Raw genomic sequence first — 17,222 nt, 5'->3', positions numbered from 1 at the left:
TAGGCGAGATGGATCCCATACATCTAAAGTTATGGTAAGTACATAACTAAAAGATGTAATGTGATCCTATCTTGCCTACATTCTCTACAGATGGGACAGCGTCCCTAGCACCTAATTCCTGGGTGGCTCACTGGAAAACACTCCTGAGAACTGTGGAACCGAAGGAAGCTCGACCCCTGGATGCCACATCTAATTTGTAGTGAGAAACAAAGGTGTGTGAAGATGTCCACGTGGCAGCCGCACAAGTGTCACTAAGAGAGCTTGGAATGAAAAGCTGCCTTAGTGGCCATAGCCCTAGTAGAATGAGCTTTCACTGGAGCTATAAGTTCCTTATTTGAGATGAGATAAACATGATTGATGCAGTCCCTGATCCACTTGGCAATAGTGACTTTTGTGACGGCTTTGCCTAATCTATTATCCGAAAAGGACACAAACAGTTGATCTGATTTTCGTGTTTTGTGTGTCCTATCCAAATAGAAACGTAATTGTCTGTGCACATCCAAGCAGTGAAAAGTATATTCAGCTCTATTCGAATACTTGGGGAAGAAGACTGGTAGCTCTAGTGATTGTTGTAGACAAAAGTTAGAACAAACCTTTGGTATAAAAGATGGGTTTGGTCTAAGAGATACTCTATCCTTGTGAAATACCAAGTATGGTGGTTTAACACATAGGGCTTGAAGTTCTGAAACTCGTCTGGCTGAAGTAATAGCAACTAGAAGGGCAGTCTTCCAAGAAAGGAATTTTAAATCACAGGTTGCTGCCGGCTCAAAGGGGGATGAGGTCAATGCACCTAACACCACGTTAAGGTCCCACGGAGGTGCAGGTTGAGATATAGGGGGTCGTAGAAGCCAACCTTCTTTAATAAAGGCTTTGCACAACTTGTTGCTCATTAAAGGAGGTTGCACACTTTCATGAAAATTGGAAATAGCCGCCAATTGTACTTTGATGGTAGACACTGAGCAACCTTGGTTGAATAGGGAAGCTAAAAACTTCAATACTTCTGATACCGAGGCTGTCATTGGGTCTAATCCTCGGAGTTGGGCCCAAATAGCAAACCTCTTCCATTTATTGCTATATATCTTTTTCGTAGAAGTCTTGTGGGCCGAAGACAAGATGTGCATGACTTCAGGGGCAAAAGAATGGCTCCTAACTATGGTTGGAAGAGGAGTAGCCAGGCTGCCAACTTCAATGAATGGAGGGACTGATGGAGCTGTCCTGACTGATGAGTCAAAAGGTCCGGAACTTGGTCCAGGAACCAAGGACCCTCCAATGCATATCTGTGAAGAAAGGGGAACCAGACTTGCCGAGGCCAGTATGGGGTGATTAATATAATTTTGCTTCTCAAGCGAATCGCCTTCTGAATCACCTTGGGGAGAAGGGGAACCGGTGGAAAGGCATATAGCAGACCTGAGAGCCAAACGTGGACTAGAGCGTCCTTGGGAACCTCCCCCGGAACTGGGGTCAGAGTGAAGAAGTGTTGGCATTTCGCGTTGAGGGGACTTGCGAAGAGATCGCAACAAGGAACTCCCCATCTTGTGAAAATCTGCGTTATCACTCTGTTGTTCAAGGATCACTCATGAGGGGAGAGAATAGTTCTGCTCAGTCTGTCGGCTATCACGTTGGATTTCCCCGGAATGTGCGTTGCCACTAGGAAACGCTTGGTAGCAATCGCCCAATCCCATACTTTCATGGCTTCTCTGCAAAGGGGGTAGGACCTGGTTCCTCCTTGCTTGTTTAAGTACCAGACTACCGACATGTTGTCGGATTGAATGGCAATCGTACCCTGGGGGAGGTGATCGTGCAGTGCTTGCAACGCTAAAAGCACCGCCCTCATCTCCAGGATATTGATATGGAGAAGACTCTTGTCGGAGTGCCACGTGCCTTGGACCGATCTGTCCAGATAATGTCCCCCCCACCCTGTCTGGGAGGCGTCCGTAGTCAACGTGGCAGAGGGGAGTGGGGGAACGAAGGGTTGCCCTAGATTCAGGTTGGAGGATAGAAGCCACCAACGAAGATCCTGTTTGCACGTGTCTGTGATCAGTATGCGGTGACTGAGGGGAAGGTCTTGATAAGACCACTGGACTGATAGGAGCCACTGAAGTATCCTCATGTGCAACCTTGCCAAGGGGACCAGAAGAATGGTGGCTGCCATGGAACCCAACAGCTGTAGGACCATTCTTGCTGGAGCACGACGTTTGAGGAGCAGAGCCTGAACCTGAAGCTGGAGCGTCGCTATTCTTTCCGTAGGGAGATAGACTCGCATCTGCCTTGAATCTATTTCTGCACCAATAAACAGAATACGCTGAGATGGTTGCAATACAGATTTTGACCAATTGAAGGTGATTCCTAAAGAGTTGCCTAGAGTGATAGTGGCTGCTAGGTTTTCCAAGAGTAGATGCCTGGAGGTGGCAGTCAGGAGCCAGTCGTCTAGGTATGGAAACACCTGGAATCCTAGACTTCTCAAGTGAGCAGTCACCACCGCCAAACATTTGGTGAACACCTGGGGGCTGTGGTGAGACCAAAGGGCAGTGCTCGGAACTGAAAATAACTGTCTCCTAGGCTGAAGCGTAAGTGTCTCCTTGACGCCTGATCTATCAGAATGTGATAATAGGCATCTTTGAGATCTATGGAGCACATCCAAACACCTTTCTCCAAAAGTGGGAGAATGGATTGCAAAGTGACCATCCGGAATTTGGACTTTTTTACAAATCGGTTTAGTTTGCTGAGATCCAAAATGGGTCTCAAGTCCCCGGTCTTTTTGGCACCAGAAAGAATCTTGAATAAGTCCCTAATCCGGCCTGGTCTGCGGGGACAGGTTGGATGACCCCTTTTTGAAGCAGCTTTGATACTTCGTTGGCTGCATGATCCCGTTGACTGGGTGGTGGGTCCGGGATTCTTTGGACTGGTGGAGGGGGTTGAACAAAGGGGATGGTGTAACCTCCGGCGATGATTCGAAGCACCCATTGGTCCTGAGTAATATTTTCCCAGGCCTTTAGGTGCTTGGCGACCCCGACTGGCTCCGGAGCTGCACAGTCGGGTATTCCTTCAGGGGTGCTGGAAGGAGGAGGAGCCACGAAATGACTCGCGGTCTCCAGTGTTGCGGGGGCCTCCGCTGCCTCTGGGACGGCGTCTCCCTGAAAAATTTCCCCTTCCTCTGCCTCTAGGAGGGGAATCGCTCTGCTGCGACGAGTAAGGCTTTTGAGACTTGCGGAACCACATTTTCCCTCCTCTTCGAGCCTTGGGATAAGGTCTGAAGGGAATGGAAAACCGGGCTCCTACGGCAGTCAAAGTCTTACCCTCCTGTTCGCAGCGAGTCAATGTGTCCTTTACCCTTGGGTCCAAACAGTGAGGACCCATCAAAGGGGGCGTCGGCAAAGGAAGACTTAAAGGCCTCCGCAAAGTGACACAGGCGTAGCCAGGCTTGTCTCCGTAGAGCAACACCTGTTCCAGCCGTCCTACTCGCCCCTTCGGCCGCATAAGAAATGAGCCTCATGGACGAGTTAGATAATGAAGACAGGGTAGCCAACTGGGAGTTAACCGTCTGGGTCAACTGCTCAGGTAAGTTACCAGAGAAGGTATCCGAAAGCTCCTTGATCAGGTCCCTCTGTAGTCTGGTGAAATGTGTCAGGTAATTCAGAGACCTTAATGTAAAGGCCGCTGAAGAAAGGGTATGCTTGCCGTACCGATCCATGCTCCTAGACTCTTTATTAGGAGGATGGACGGACGTCGAAGCCTCTGCCACATCTTGTTGGGTGGCAGATGCCACCACCATAGCATCTACAGCCACGCCTTTAGACAAAAAGTCCTTGTCCGGGGGAGCCGAGAGGAACTTATTGGGACGAGCTGGCACCGGTTCCACAGAATCCGGGTGTTCCCACGCCCTTTGAGAGATCAAATCCAGAAGCTCGTCGAAGGGCGGAGACACCCAGGAGGCGGAGGGCTGAGCCCCGAAGGCCTTGAGGAAAACCGACTCCTCAGCAGAAAGGGGTTTGGACTGCCAGTCGCCTCGTTGCTTGAGGATCTCTAAGATGTCCGCAAAGGAGACATCTTCTGAGGACGACTTTGGGGACCCCTCCGCATCATCGCGGTCAGTATCCGAGGTGAGAGACTCATCAGGGGAGTCGACGTGTTTCCTCTTACACTGTTTCTTCCTGGGAGGTTCCTCCGAAAGCGTGTCGGAGGAACCTCCAGGAAGAAGGGAACACCCAATGGGGGTAACCTCAGGCCCAGGGGATCCGCTGTCTTGAGACAGGGGGATTGCAGAGGCGCCAGTCTCCATGCCCAGGGAAGGTGGTGGTGAAAAAGTCTTAGTGGCCACCGAGGATTTGGCCAAGGCACTTCTCATGGCATCGAAGGCTGGACCCCCAGAGTCCTGGGAAGGTCCAGCCCCCGAGACCACAACGGCAGTCGGAGCCCCTGCAGCCGATGCACCGAGAGGGAGGCTCGGTACTGAAAAGATCGGTCTGGCGTCCCCGGGGCCGACAGAGGAGGTCCACGTGCGAACCCGACCCGAGGGACGGGGTTGAAGTTAGAGTCGGAACCGATCCAATAACCTCCACCGGTTCCACCAACACCGACTCCAACGGTGCCGAGGCTGTTGGAGGAGGAATCAATGTAGCAGGATGGGAGATCGGCTCCAGAGCCAACTGGGCTGGAGCCGAAATCAACTTTGCGAAGACTGGAGACTGAAAGAGCCTCTGAAGCACCCTGTCTACGTCCGAATCGGACATCCTCGATGACCGAGAAGAGACCGACCGGGTCCGAGTTGACTTCTCCGCCGGTTCCGAAGGACTGGGGGACCGGCTCCGTAATGGTTCAAGAAGTATCGGCACCGAGGGAGACTCCACTACAACTGCAATTTCCCTCGGAGCCGATGTGGACTTCGGCACCGAAGGAGAAGTGTCTGAGCGGGCAACCCCCATTGGCTCCGAAGGCAGTGGAGCCGATGAAGGTGACACGCCTCTCGACGCCCGAGCTCTCGACTCCGAAACCAGAGGAGTCGAGGCTGGAGACATCGAGGCAGACCGTTCCGCCCTCGGCTCCGAAGTCCGTGGAGCCGACGGAGAAGCCTGCCGAGACTTTTTTGCTGCCGGATCCGACGGGCTGGTCGGAGCCGACGATTTTTTCTTCTTCCCAGAAGGTGAAGAAGAGGAAGATGGGGCTTCCTCAAAGGAAGGGGCAATAAGCCCTTTCAAGATCAACTTATTTTTCCTCTCTTGGAGGACACGAGAGGAAAAAGCGTGGCAAACGCTACAGGACTCCTGCAGATGCTTGGGACCTAAACAATAAACACATAAGGAATGGTCATCAGTTATAGACATTTTATAACTACATTTAATACACTTTTTAAAACCGGATGGTCTATGTTCTTTAGACATGGTTCTAAAAACTAAACACCGACCACAAGAAAAAAACAAGTTAGCACAGACAACCTAGACTCTAACTTAAACGCCTAGGTAGGGCTAGGCCCCTCTAACTTAAACGGGACCGTTAACTAACAAACAAAACACAATTTACCACAAAAAATCTATCAAAACCAATCACGCAACAACAATAGCTGTTAAAACAGCTTTTGGGTAAGTTTTACCAAAATTCAGACAGAAAAAATTTTCTGACTAAAGGTACTTAGCTCAGCCAAGTCCAAGACCACGTCTATGCTGGAAAGCGGCAAATGAGATCTGGGGAACTGGTAGTGGTACATCCTGGGATATGAGGTAACTCAGCCAATAAGAGACTGCATTCTATTGTATAGCGGCCGAGTCGGAGCCGAGGATCGGCTCCAAACCCATCTGTAGAGAATGTAGGCGAGATAGGATCACATTACATCTGTAATTGCAATTGACAGCTAGAATACAAAGGAAGGGAATTCCAATCTAAATTTCTTCCCCTCTGCCTGCAGTAAGAATTAGTAACAGAAAGATTTATTTAAACAATTTCAAATTAATATTTTCAAAGTATGTTTCAGAAAATTCTTGATTATTTCAGTGTGTTTTATTAATAGTGACTTTTGATATACCCCTAATTATGTCTGCAAAACATTTTTATGTAACTTATTTTTAATTTCCCATTTATTTCTGAGGAACAGCTGTCTTGTGGCATGCAGTTTCTGTAATTTACTGACATTCTACTCAGCTACATATTTTTTTAAATTACAGCGAAACAGTAATTTGCAAACCTGACTCCATGATAATGGCACAGTAAAAGAATGTACTGAAAACTCACTGTATTGTGCAGTCCATGCCATGCAGTGAAAGACTTTTTTTGGGAGAGTGGCTACTGCATATTTTGGGAAATTAAGCATCACTCGCATTATGCATATAACTGATGCATTTTTTTTAACTTACTATCATCTTCTCAAATTCCAAAGAAAATTATCTAGCAAATCTATATTCCTTTATCTGCATTAGTAATTTTGATTTGAGCCACTCCTGTCTTTGTGCATATTTTCAGTCATGTTAAACTGCTCATCTATTGGGTTGTTAATGTGCAACCGACACTACTCAGCCAAATAGAGCTCTTCATATTGTTACATTACAAGTTATGCTATGGTGTTTCCAAAACTAAGAAGGAAATCTGTGAATTTTGCACAAAACATCAGTTAGGAGGCTTACAGCCTTCAGTAACATGAGGACTGCAGCATCCAATTCTCAGCTGTACTAACTAAACACTGGAATAATAGAAAAGCTCACTAAGCTAGGCACCAACCCCTCTATCACTAGGTGGGTTGCAAACTGGCTCACAGATGTAACCCATAGAAATCAGAACAACGTGTAGTCATTCATTCAGTGAGTCATTTTTATTTATTTAGCTGGAAGTATCCAACTGGGAAGAATCTACTTTTACTGGAGTCATGAGGAGAAAAGCTCTCAATGTGACTCTTTTTATACAAGAACACACTACAAGTACAAAGCAATAAATCAATAATGCAAAGAAGTAAACACAAGCATTTATGCGAATTAGTGTAGTATATAAGAGAGGTAGACAGATACTGTAGAACAAGTTTATGAAAAGGCCCAGTATGAGAAATCAAGTCTGTGAAAAAACAGTAACATTTGGTGAGGATGCTGATTTATACAGACAATGAGAACCTTTGAATGTTTAGTGGTAAGGATCTAGATAAGGAGATTGTAAGAAGAGGCTGCCATGGCTCAGTCTGCAGCTCACAACTTGCTAGATTCCTCTAATTTGTTTTGATTTCCTTGATGCGACTATGCTAACTTTGAGTACCGTACATTTAACTCAAAAGTAAAGCAAAAAGTGCAGCACAAGAAAAGTACAACATTCAAACAAGGGAAGGAAGCTGATATGGTAAATAAAGTCTAGCAAGAGCAAGAAACTTCGGACAACATACTAACAGGACCCAACCCAGAGTCTCCCTTGCAAAACCAGGATACGCCCTTACATAAATATTTGCAAACCTCCTTTTACCAGGACACCATCAGAGGTTCATCACCAGGAGAATCCAGGGCCTCAAAAATCAGCCATGGACAGATAGGCTTAAAAGCCGTATTTCTCTAAAGATGCAGCAAATCTAATGGCTGATAAACTCAGGTCTGAATTTACCCTGCTTTCCTCCCCCAGACACCTCTCAGGAAATACCACCAACTACAGGTCCCTCAGCTGTCAGTAAGGAACATGTCCTCAATGTGTTCTTCAAAGCCAAAGCACTGCAACAATTGTACCTGAATGCCAAGTGCAACTGTTATGCCTCTGACAAGGGAGTGCCATTCCTGGACTTGGGAAACTACCGATCCATAAGCTTGACTAGTCTCACACGTACAGCCATGGAAAGAATAATCATTGACACAATAAACAACAACAGAGAAAACCTTCTAGCCTTCTATACAACCCAGTTTGGTCTGTTCAAGTGCAGGACATACCTACTTAACCTGGTGGATTTTTTGGAAAGGTCACCAAAGCAATGGATGAGGGCAAAATGGTGCATACTGTCTCCTTGACTTGGCCAAAGCATTCAACACAACACCCCTTTGTAGACACTCTGTAGACATGCTTATGAAACTAGGTATAGACCCCCTATGTCACTCACTGGGTAACCATCAGGCTCATAGATAGGACATAAAAGTCAGGACAGCTGAGTCTATATCTACAAATAAGCTAGCAGCTAGTGGAATTTCCCAGGGTTCACTGATGGGGCCACTTTTTGATGTCTACTTCTCTGAAGTCAAGGACTTACATCAATGGCCTCCGGCTGACCAAGTTTGGAGATGATTGCAAACTAAGCAGAATCACAGAATCAACCAATGACACAAATATCCTATAGGAAAGCCTGATACATGCTAATTAGTGGTGCATGATTCACAGTCTAAAACTCAATGCTAAAACTGCATAATAGTATCTTTCAGAAAGACGACCAGCCCTGGAAATTACAACATTGATAATACACCCCTAAGAGTTAACACTCGGGTCAGGGATTTGGGAATGCATGTAGACAGTGACTAGGCCTTTGACTACCATGTGTCTACTGACTGTAGTAAGAAATTCATTATGTGTTGCTCAACCTGTATGCTCGAGTATGTCATCCAGGTCCAAAGATATCATTGGTCCAATGAGAGCTGAGTACAGTGGATCTATCAGTGAGTACTTGAGTATGTATATGCAACATCTGAAACATCCTCAGAAGTTTCTTGCAAAAAGAATACATGGTGTAGAAAACATGTCGTATGCAGACCACCTCCAAGCCTTATCCCTGAATTGGTGTCCTACACATTGGTGAGGGGTGATGCATGCCTGACCTCCAAAGCTGTCTCTGATCCAGCCGTTATGGACCTTTTGCACATATATAAAACAAATAGCATCAGAAACACTTGATATAGGGTCCTGAACCTAGTCTACAACTTACATAAGACATGTTGGAGGGACAGGTATATGTCTCAAGACTACCCTCCCTCAGGAATAGGCTTCACATCCATGTGAAGCATAGCTCCTGCCTGCACTTAGTCTTGGACAACTTGGGTCAGTGGATGGATAATTGTCAATTTAACTCTGGTCTGCCACCTATATCCCTATTAGAAAGAGGAAGCTTGTAAGTGCTTGAATACTCACTTCCATGTTATAATCTCTGTAAAAGGAGTGGTATTATAACCTGCCAAGCATATTTTGAAATCATGGTTTAGCTTAAAAAGTCCTTTCAGGATAGTTAGACTAGTAACCACCTATGAACCTGTGTTGCCTTCTCAGTAACTATTGATGGACATAAAGTTTGTGTTAATGGTCTATCAACGGCAGGTGGAGTAATCCAAAATGGCAGAAGGAGTTACAAATATAAATTTCTAACCTGATGAATCAACAGTATACATATGTCAAAATAGTATTTGTGTGTCTAATCAGAAATCTGCATACTTCATAAGTAATAGCCATACTCTGCTAACATGCTTCTGACTTAGTCAAGAACATGTCCTGACAGAAAAAGAGGGGAGAAATGTTTATTTATTTTACTTTTGTTTACCAGGAAAGTCAGACTGGAACTAGGTCCATTTACAGCGGAGGCCCGGGGAGAAAAGCTCCACAACAAACAATTTTATACAGTAGTAGATATACAATCAAAAGATATTTCATACAATAGTTCTTTCCAGGCAGGCTTACATTATACATAGTGGACCCTGGATGTCGGCATTTTGTTCGAGAATGCACAAATGAAGATGTGAGCAATGTGGGGATTAAGGCTATATTGCTAGGAACTCTAAACCTTTTGTGGGATATGTAATGAGTATGGCCATATTTAGTTTGAATGGCCAGTAATAGAAAATGAAAGGGTACATGGAAAAAGAACTTAGAGGGAAAAGACAATGTGAAGATAACAATATTCAGGAAGAAAGTGGAATAGCTGATTTAAGTGAGGAAGAAAGTGAGAAATATTCAGTGTGAAGAAAAACAGCAAGGGGAAAGAATAACACTTGAAAAGATTTGACTACAAACAAAAAATAAGCATGGCTGGTTTTCAAGTGAAGAAGAGGAAGATGTTGGCTCAGAAACAGGAGAATAACAAGAGCAGAAAGAACTTAAATCTTTTGCAGGGAAGGCGAGAAGGAGAAAGAGAAAAATAAGAACAGGACAAAAAAGACACAAAAAAGGGAAAAGGATGATTTTAGGTATTATGGGACTAAATGTAAATCAAACAAAATGAAATGAAGAGATTTAATGGTTGTTGAATGGTGCAAGAAGAAAAACACAGGTGTATTATTTTTACTGGATACAAGGTGTGTTACATAAAAATGAAAAGAAAATGAAGCTGTATGGGAACAGTTACAAGGTCCGCAGGATATGAAGCATGCTCTTGGTTATGGATGTTACTGAGAGGGCGAAATAAAATGATTGGATGTAACAACTGTGATACCAGGAAGAGTGATGGTATGTGACTCGAGAACAAATGAAAATTATGAAAGGGTAATAGCAATATATGCATGCACAAACATATCAGATAGACAAACATGTCTGACGAACTAAAAATATATGATAGTAAACAATTCATTGGGAATACTTGGGAGCTTAAATTGTAAGGTAAGAAAAGAAAAAGGAAGAATAATACATGATGTACGGTGATAAAAGAAGTGATTGAATGAGGAAACTTGAAACCACGAAAAAGTAGAAAGCAGATGTACTAAAGGAGGATTTTTAAACTAGAGATAGATTATGCAATGTATTCAGCTGACATGAAAGAAGTGCAGGTGAGGTAGAAAGAGTAGATTTCTCAGATCAAAAATTAATATAGGCTATGTTAGGTGATAATGAAGAAATCGTAAAAGAAAAATGGAGAGAAATTCTGGATGAAATTAAGAAGTTAATTAGTGGAAAACTTATAGTTTTAAAAGAAGATTTATATGTTAAGATATATATATATATATATATATATATATATACACACACATACATATACATATATATACATATATACAAACATACATACACACACACATGCTCGTATGCGCGCGCGTGCACAGGGAAAGTTGGGATATTTGAGGAGTATATATATTTTTCCTAGAAACATTTAGGGGATCGAGACTCAATCCAGTTTGGCGTAACTAAGGAATGATTTTTTCTGAGCTATGATCAATCCTGTGGCGCTACTGGATGCAGGCGATGGGAGCCAACGTCGGGAAGCACTATGCCAGAGCACTTAAGGGTGAGGCTTGTGAAGGCTCCAGGGCCAGTAGTCTAGTACACACCTATGATACAGAATTAGAATTGCTTAGACATAGTAAGGCCTTGAACTAGAAGTAGTGAATATAGTAACAGAGATGAAATAACTGGAAATTAGATCTTCAGATAAAGATAGGAGCAAATTACATAGAAAAAAATTGGGAATTGTGGGTACAATACTTGTTTTGGAAGAGGATGAAGAGGGCAGGATTGAATGAGCTATGTAATGTTTGACAGACAATGATTGGGTAGATTATAAGTGATGCATAATGTTTGCAACTAAAATTATATCAAAATGGTTTGTTTTCATCTATATAAATGTATGATTGCCTATGTCACAAGTTATAATTTATTGAAGATGTTTCTTGTTAAAAAAGACTCAACCCAGTTACATGGCGAATTGTACATAACAAAAAGAAGGATATTTAAATTAAAAAAATCTAGTTGTATATTTGGTGTCTATACACCATTTTGGGTATAGAAATATGAAGGTGGAAAGTGTTTCTTTTAGGGAAATACTGTATGAGAAATATGGAGAGATGGAAAAATGAAGAGAGAAAGAAAGGAAGGAAGTAAAAAGAAGGAGATGATGGAAAAAGAGTATGATGATAAGATTCAGTCATGGACAATACAACTGATAAAGTTAAAAAATAATACGAATTGTATAACATGATAATGGAGAAATAGATAATATATACATGGAAAGATCAGAAGGATGAGGTTAAAAAAGGAATAAATAATAGAAGGGGAAAGATTTAAAAATTTTACTAGGCTGGAGATTTTTCAGAAATTATTATTGGATACGTTGCCTGTAAAAAGTGGTATGAAATGTAAAGCAATTGAATGGAGAAAATGTAAAGATTGCAATGAAGAAGACATTACAAGGTATTAATTTTGGGGTTGTATAAAGAATGATATTTTTTGGAAAAAATTAGTATAAGTGAGAAGGTTTTTGAAAGATAAGGATGGATATAATATTGTATGATAAATATAAAAAAAGAAAAGCATGAAGTTGACAAATGGAATAAAATACTGATGGTGATATGGGTGTTTTGGAATGGAAGATGTAATTAACTCTATAATGAAAATAGGAATTATGAAGATGTGTAGGCTGAAATAAAAAGGCATTTGTGGAGAAAAGGATGGGGGATAGAATGAAAGATGTTAAAGTCAGTGAAATGTAAAATATTGAAAGTATCGTAAATGCTGTACATATTATAGAAATATAAATAGAGTGGAAGGCACTGGCAGTGGGATCTTTTTCATTCACTAGAGGTATCACAAACGCAGGTGGAGAGGACCTCAGTTTAGCATCTCATCCAAAGCATGGAGCATAAATTAGTGTAGCACCCTCTTAAGCTGCACTACATTGTCAGTAATTACCAATTAGTCCAACTGCCTGGTGTGGGAATGGAACCCACAGCTTTAGATATTCCAGCACCATAAACATGTACGCTGCCTAATAAGCTACTGACACCTTCATGCTTGTAATTGTGAACAGACTGTGACATGAAACTCTACATTGTGGTAGGCTAATGTGGACCTAAACATCCTGGTTCCATGCTGCAGCCTTCAGCCTGGGCCTGTGAACACATTTCTGCTGTCTGCAGCTTGCACATGCATGGTATTTTCCATTGTCACTTGTGATGCAGATTTTGATTTCCACAGGAACTATAATCTAAGTTTTGTACTAAGAGGACTGTATTTATTCAGATTGTGATAACATTTACATTTATGTAGGTGGCCCAGAAATTAGGTCAAGACAGTGCAGCTCAATCTACAGTAGAAAATATCATTAGGAATTAGTACTACTGTTTTACCCACACAAGTTTCCACTACAAATACATTCTGGTACTGTCTACCATACACTAAAAAAAGAATACATAAATATATAAAAACATAATCATTTCCACGGTGGAATTAAGAGACTATAGTGTACAAATTATGCAAAATGACTTATGGTTGAATGCCTTTTCAAATAAATTAAGCACATGGCTGCATAGGTACACACCAGATGCAGACAGACACACACACTTCTTGTTCAAAAAATTCCATTTGTTTGACAAATCACTGCGATGATACTAGAACTAAAGTCACTAAATAATGACATGCATTTGAGTTTCAAACTTCATATCCTTCAGAAAATACATGGTATCACAAATCCTGTTATTCTAGCAACTTTTTAAGTGTATCAGAAGAACATTTAAAATTTGCCCCTATTTTTGGGCCTCTCCCCCATTATGTCCGGCTTTCAATATTTGTGGCACTGTCCAGATTTTTGGTTGTAAGAGGTTGAGAGTTGTGGCATGATCCAGCACAACACCCCCTCAGCAAGAGCTACTGAAAAAAAAAAAACAAGAACTTCACTGTAATAAGCCGATCGATACATTGTAAGCGATCGGCTTATTACATTTCTATGTACAGCCCAATGCTCTTAGTTGCAGTGGCTGATGCAAACTTTAAATTTTCGTTAAATGGAAAAAATAAAAAAAGAGAGACAATGGTGCACTTTTGTGCAGACTAAACAAATGGGCAGATGGATGCCCCCCCCATCTCTCAAACACACAGACACACGCAGACATTCTGCTTCCAGACACACATCATTCATTTTCTCAACCATTGGCAACTCTCTCGTTCATATACACTCACAGACACAGTCTGTTCAGCATTCACACACACACACACACACACATTCGGCTTTTCACACACACACTGTTCAGAATCCCAAACATCGCCTAGTCTCTCTCATACACACGCATGCAAACCCTATTCTGCATTCACACCGGCACACATACTGCTTTCACACAAGCACTTCGCTCTTTCTCTCCAGCATTACTCTCTCTCATTCACACATACACAGCATGTTATGCATTCACACAGACACACACATTGTTTTCTCGCACGCACTGTTCATGCTCTCATGCATCGCTCTCTGCAACACACACACACACACACACTCATCGCTGTCTCATACACAAACACATGCTTACACAGTCTCTTCTGCATTCACACACACACAGACACTCTGCCTTCACGCATGCATTCACGAACCCACATGCAATCAGGAGAATCACACTCATACACATACATACACACAGCAAACCACCTGAAAACCACTCGACTCTACAGCTTTTTGCAGGAACGTCCATATTGTCCTGCAAGTTGGGGGCAAAAGTTGACAGTTATGAAACAACACCCTCTCAGCAAGAGTACAAAAAAAAAAAGTGTAATAAGCCGATCGATATATTGTAAGCGATCGGCTTATTACATTTATATCTATACGGCGCAGCTAAATGGCTGAAAAAAAATGAGTGAAGGATAAAATGGCGCAGAAAAATGTCAGTGGCAGAAGCATTTAGTGAAAGGAGGAAATAACTCTAGAGAAAAAAAAATAGTGGATGCTCCTTCCTTCCGGCACACTAAACAGATGCATGGCACAACTATTGGCAGCACCCCACCTCCTCAGTTAGAGCCCGGGAAAAATAAAAAGGACTTGAGTGTAATAAGCCGATCGATACATTGTAAGCGATCCAATCGGCTTATTACAGTTAGATCTATACCGCGCAGCTAAATGGATGAAACAAGCAGTGAAAGGATTAAAAAAAGTAATGGATGCTCTTTTTTTTGGGCAGACTTCACAGATGTTCAGACGCATGTAACACACTCCCCTCCCCATCTCTCATACACACAGACACACTGAGACATACTGGTTTCAGACACGCACTATTCATTTTCTCATACCTCGGCAACTCTCTCTCTCATACACTCGGGGCATGGTATGTTCAACATTTACACACAGTCAAAGCCAGAATTTTCAATATTCACACATACATACTGCTTTCAGGCATGCTTCGCTAGCACACATGCAGGCAGAAACACTCATACACATACATGCACACACTGCAGCATGGTGAATGGAGACAGCGTGGAGTGAAAGAACCTACGGTAAAACAAAACCAGGAAAATACTGTGAGCCTTGCAGCACAGACCCACAACAAGACATAATTAGTTTGCGGCAGAAATTTGTATGTAGCGTACTTACCCATACAGTTAGCAAGTAATGTATTTCTCTGTGGACATTGCCTGCAGATTAGCTGGAGGAAACTCTTGATCCAATACTGCTTTTACTCCGGAAAGAAACAGTGGATGAAATATAGAGTTCCACAACAAAGTAATGCAAACCTTTATAATTAGCTGATAAACTGCAACGTCACAGTGTGGGTGGATCAGCAGGAGAGGGAACTACTGATTTGACTGTGTCGAAGGTACGTCACGACTGGGGAGACCTATTCCAACTCAAAGGATGCGATACTAAAGAATGGGGGATGGGTTTACTGCACTACGCTAGAGAAAGTGAGATATGTAGAACTAACAAACTTCTTGTTGCATTCTGGTAACCACAGACGGCTGGGATGAGTTTACAGGGATAAAGAAACACTTGCAGTTGAGTCGTATAGTGCTCGAGACCGGAGTTTTCCTTTAAATGACACCAGCTACAATCCAGTACAGACAATTTATGTTGAAGTGAAATATAATGCATCTCATTTGCTTAATGTATTTTTTTTTCTTTTATGATTTTATTCATTTGTTAACCTTGGATAAGTCTATTAGGCACAACTCTTACTTACAGGTGTAATTCTGGAGCACTGTCTAGTTGAAAGACTTGTTACAAAGCTTGTGGAAACTGCTAGAATCAAGCTCCCTAACTATAAAACTGTACTGCCTTCTTTATCACTTTTGGTAGTGTCCCAAGTTTGAGTCTAAGAATTATGCGGCAGTACTCCACTGCTACAGTATTTCTTTCTCAACAACAGTTTTATAGCAAAGTTGCTGAGCTGTCCCACCTGTGTAACAATCAGCTTTATAAGAATGCACAGTTTTATCAGAATTACATATTGATTTCAATGAGGAATTCTCTTTTCCTTGTGGTGCAGTGAATTTTTTATAAAGTAACTTCAAGGAAAGACTTTTTGGAATAGATAGTGTGGCAGTCTTTTTATTTTGCATCATTCTGTCATTCACATTTTTTTAAGCTTGCGTTTCTAAATGGAGATACTCTATAATTTTACTGAAAGTGGGAGGAGTTTTGATATGCAAATAACATGCTAATCAGTTTTCCAGATTTCTGTCCAGATGTACCTAATTTTTAAGAGCCACAGTCCAGATTTTTGATTTATGTCTGCAGGTTGAGCAGTATGGTGCAAGACACAACTAGACAGTGCCCCTGGATCACCCCTATAAAATGGCACTGAAGCTTAAAAGATTTATCTGTTTAACAGATTAACAAATTAAAATAAAAATAATTACATAAAACTAAAAATGATAAGAAAAAGTCTACTTACACTGCTTTCATAACCACGGAAAAGTGTTTTCAGGCACCTCATTTTCTTCCAGGCGTCTGATTTGTTTGCATTCTGTAGACGAAAACAAAATTGATTTCAATGCGGAAAACAGCAAAAAGCATAATGTTGAACTGTAATTTTCTATTACAAATATTATATTCTTCCTATTAAGACCTTTCCTTACAGCAAGAACTTCTCAGGGCTGTTAAGGGGGACTTGACAGCCAATGACTGCGTTCATTGTGAACATATTGCAAGCATATGAAGATGCTGCCTAAACATCCAGGGTTTATGAATTCCGCTCAGGTGCTGCAAGCAGCCCTTAAGTAAATGACCCATCCCATCCTGTATTTTTCTGTCTCAGAACTCTACAAACCACTCTGCTGTCAGACTGCAAAAGCACCTCAGGCAATGCAAATCATGGCCACAATACAGTTGCTATGTAGTAGTAATCAAGTCCAACCAAAGTAACCTCCTTTCACTTGCCACCCATATCCCCCAATCAGTAATCTCTCCTATTTAGTATTTTTTTTTTTAAGAATTTTTATTGATTTTTTATAAGCTAATAATCAATGACAAAAATGCAATATAGAAATGTAAATAACAGCACAAAGAAGAAAAAAAAAACAACTAACGTACTTACAAAAGTGTCTACTAATTAAGAATTTCAAAAGTCCTTTAAAGAAATCAATTACTCTTAACTGATGGATAACTGTTTGTCTAA

The 17,222-nt window shown here is 42.0% G+C and overlaps 1 protein-coding gene across 1 annotated transcript in view; it reads right to left on the bottom strand.

Moving 5' to 3' along the window:
* The window catches only part of TEP1 (telomerase associated protein 1), a 2,704,809-nt gene that overhangs the window by 2,245,086 nt on the left and 442,501 nt on the right, over window positions 1-17,222 (bottom strand). Inside the window, exon 4 of the mRNA XM_044058078.1 lies at window positions 16,500-16,571. Coding sequence (XP_043914013.1) covers window positions 16,500-16,571 — 72 coding nt within the window. The remainder of the gene's footprint in view (window positions 1-16,499; window positions 16,572-17,222) is intronic.

This window comes from Protopterus annectens, chromosome 16.part0 (genome assembly GCF_019279795.1).
Source record: "Protopterus annectens isolate FY-2018-M chromosome 16.part0, PAN1.0, whole genome shotgun sequence".
Lineage (NCBI taxonomy): Eukaryota > Metazoa > Chordata > Ceratodontiformes > Protopteridae > Protopterus > Protopterus annectens.
The sequence above is the reverse complement of the archived record's forward strand: the minus strand, read 5'-3'. Positions and strand labels throughout refer to the sequence as shown.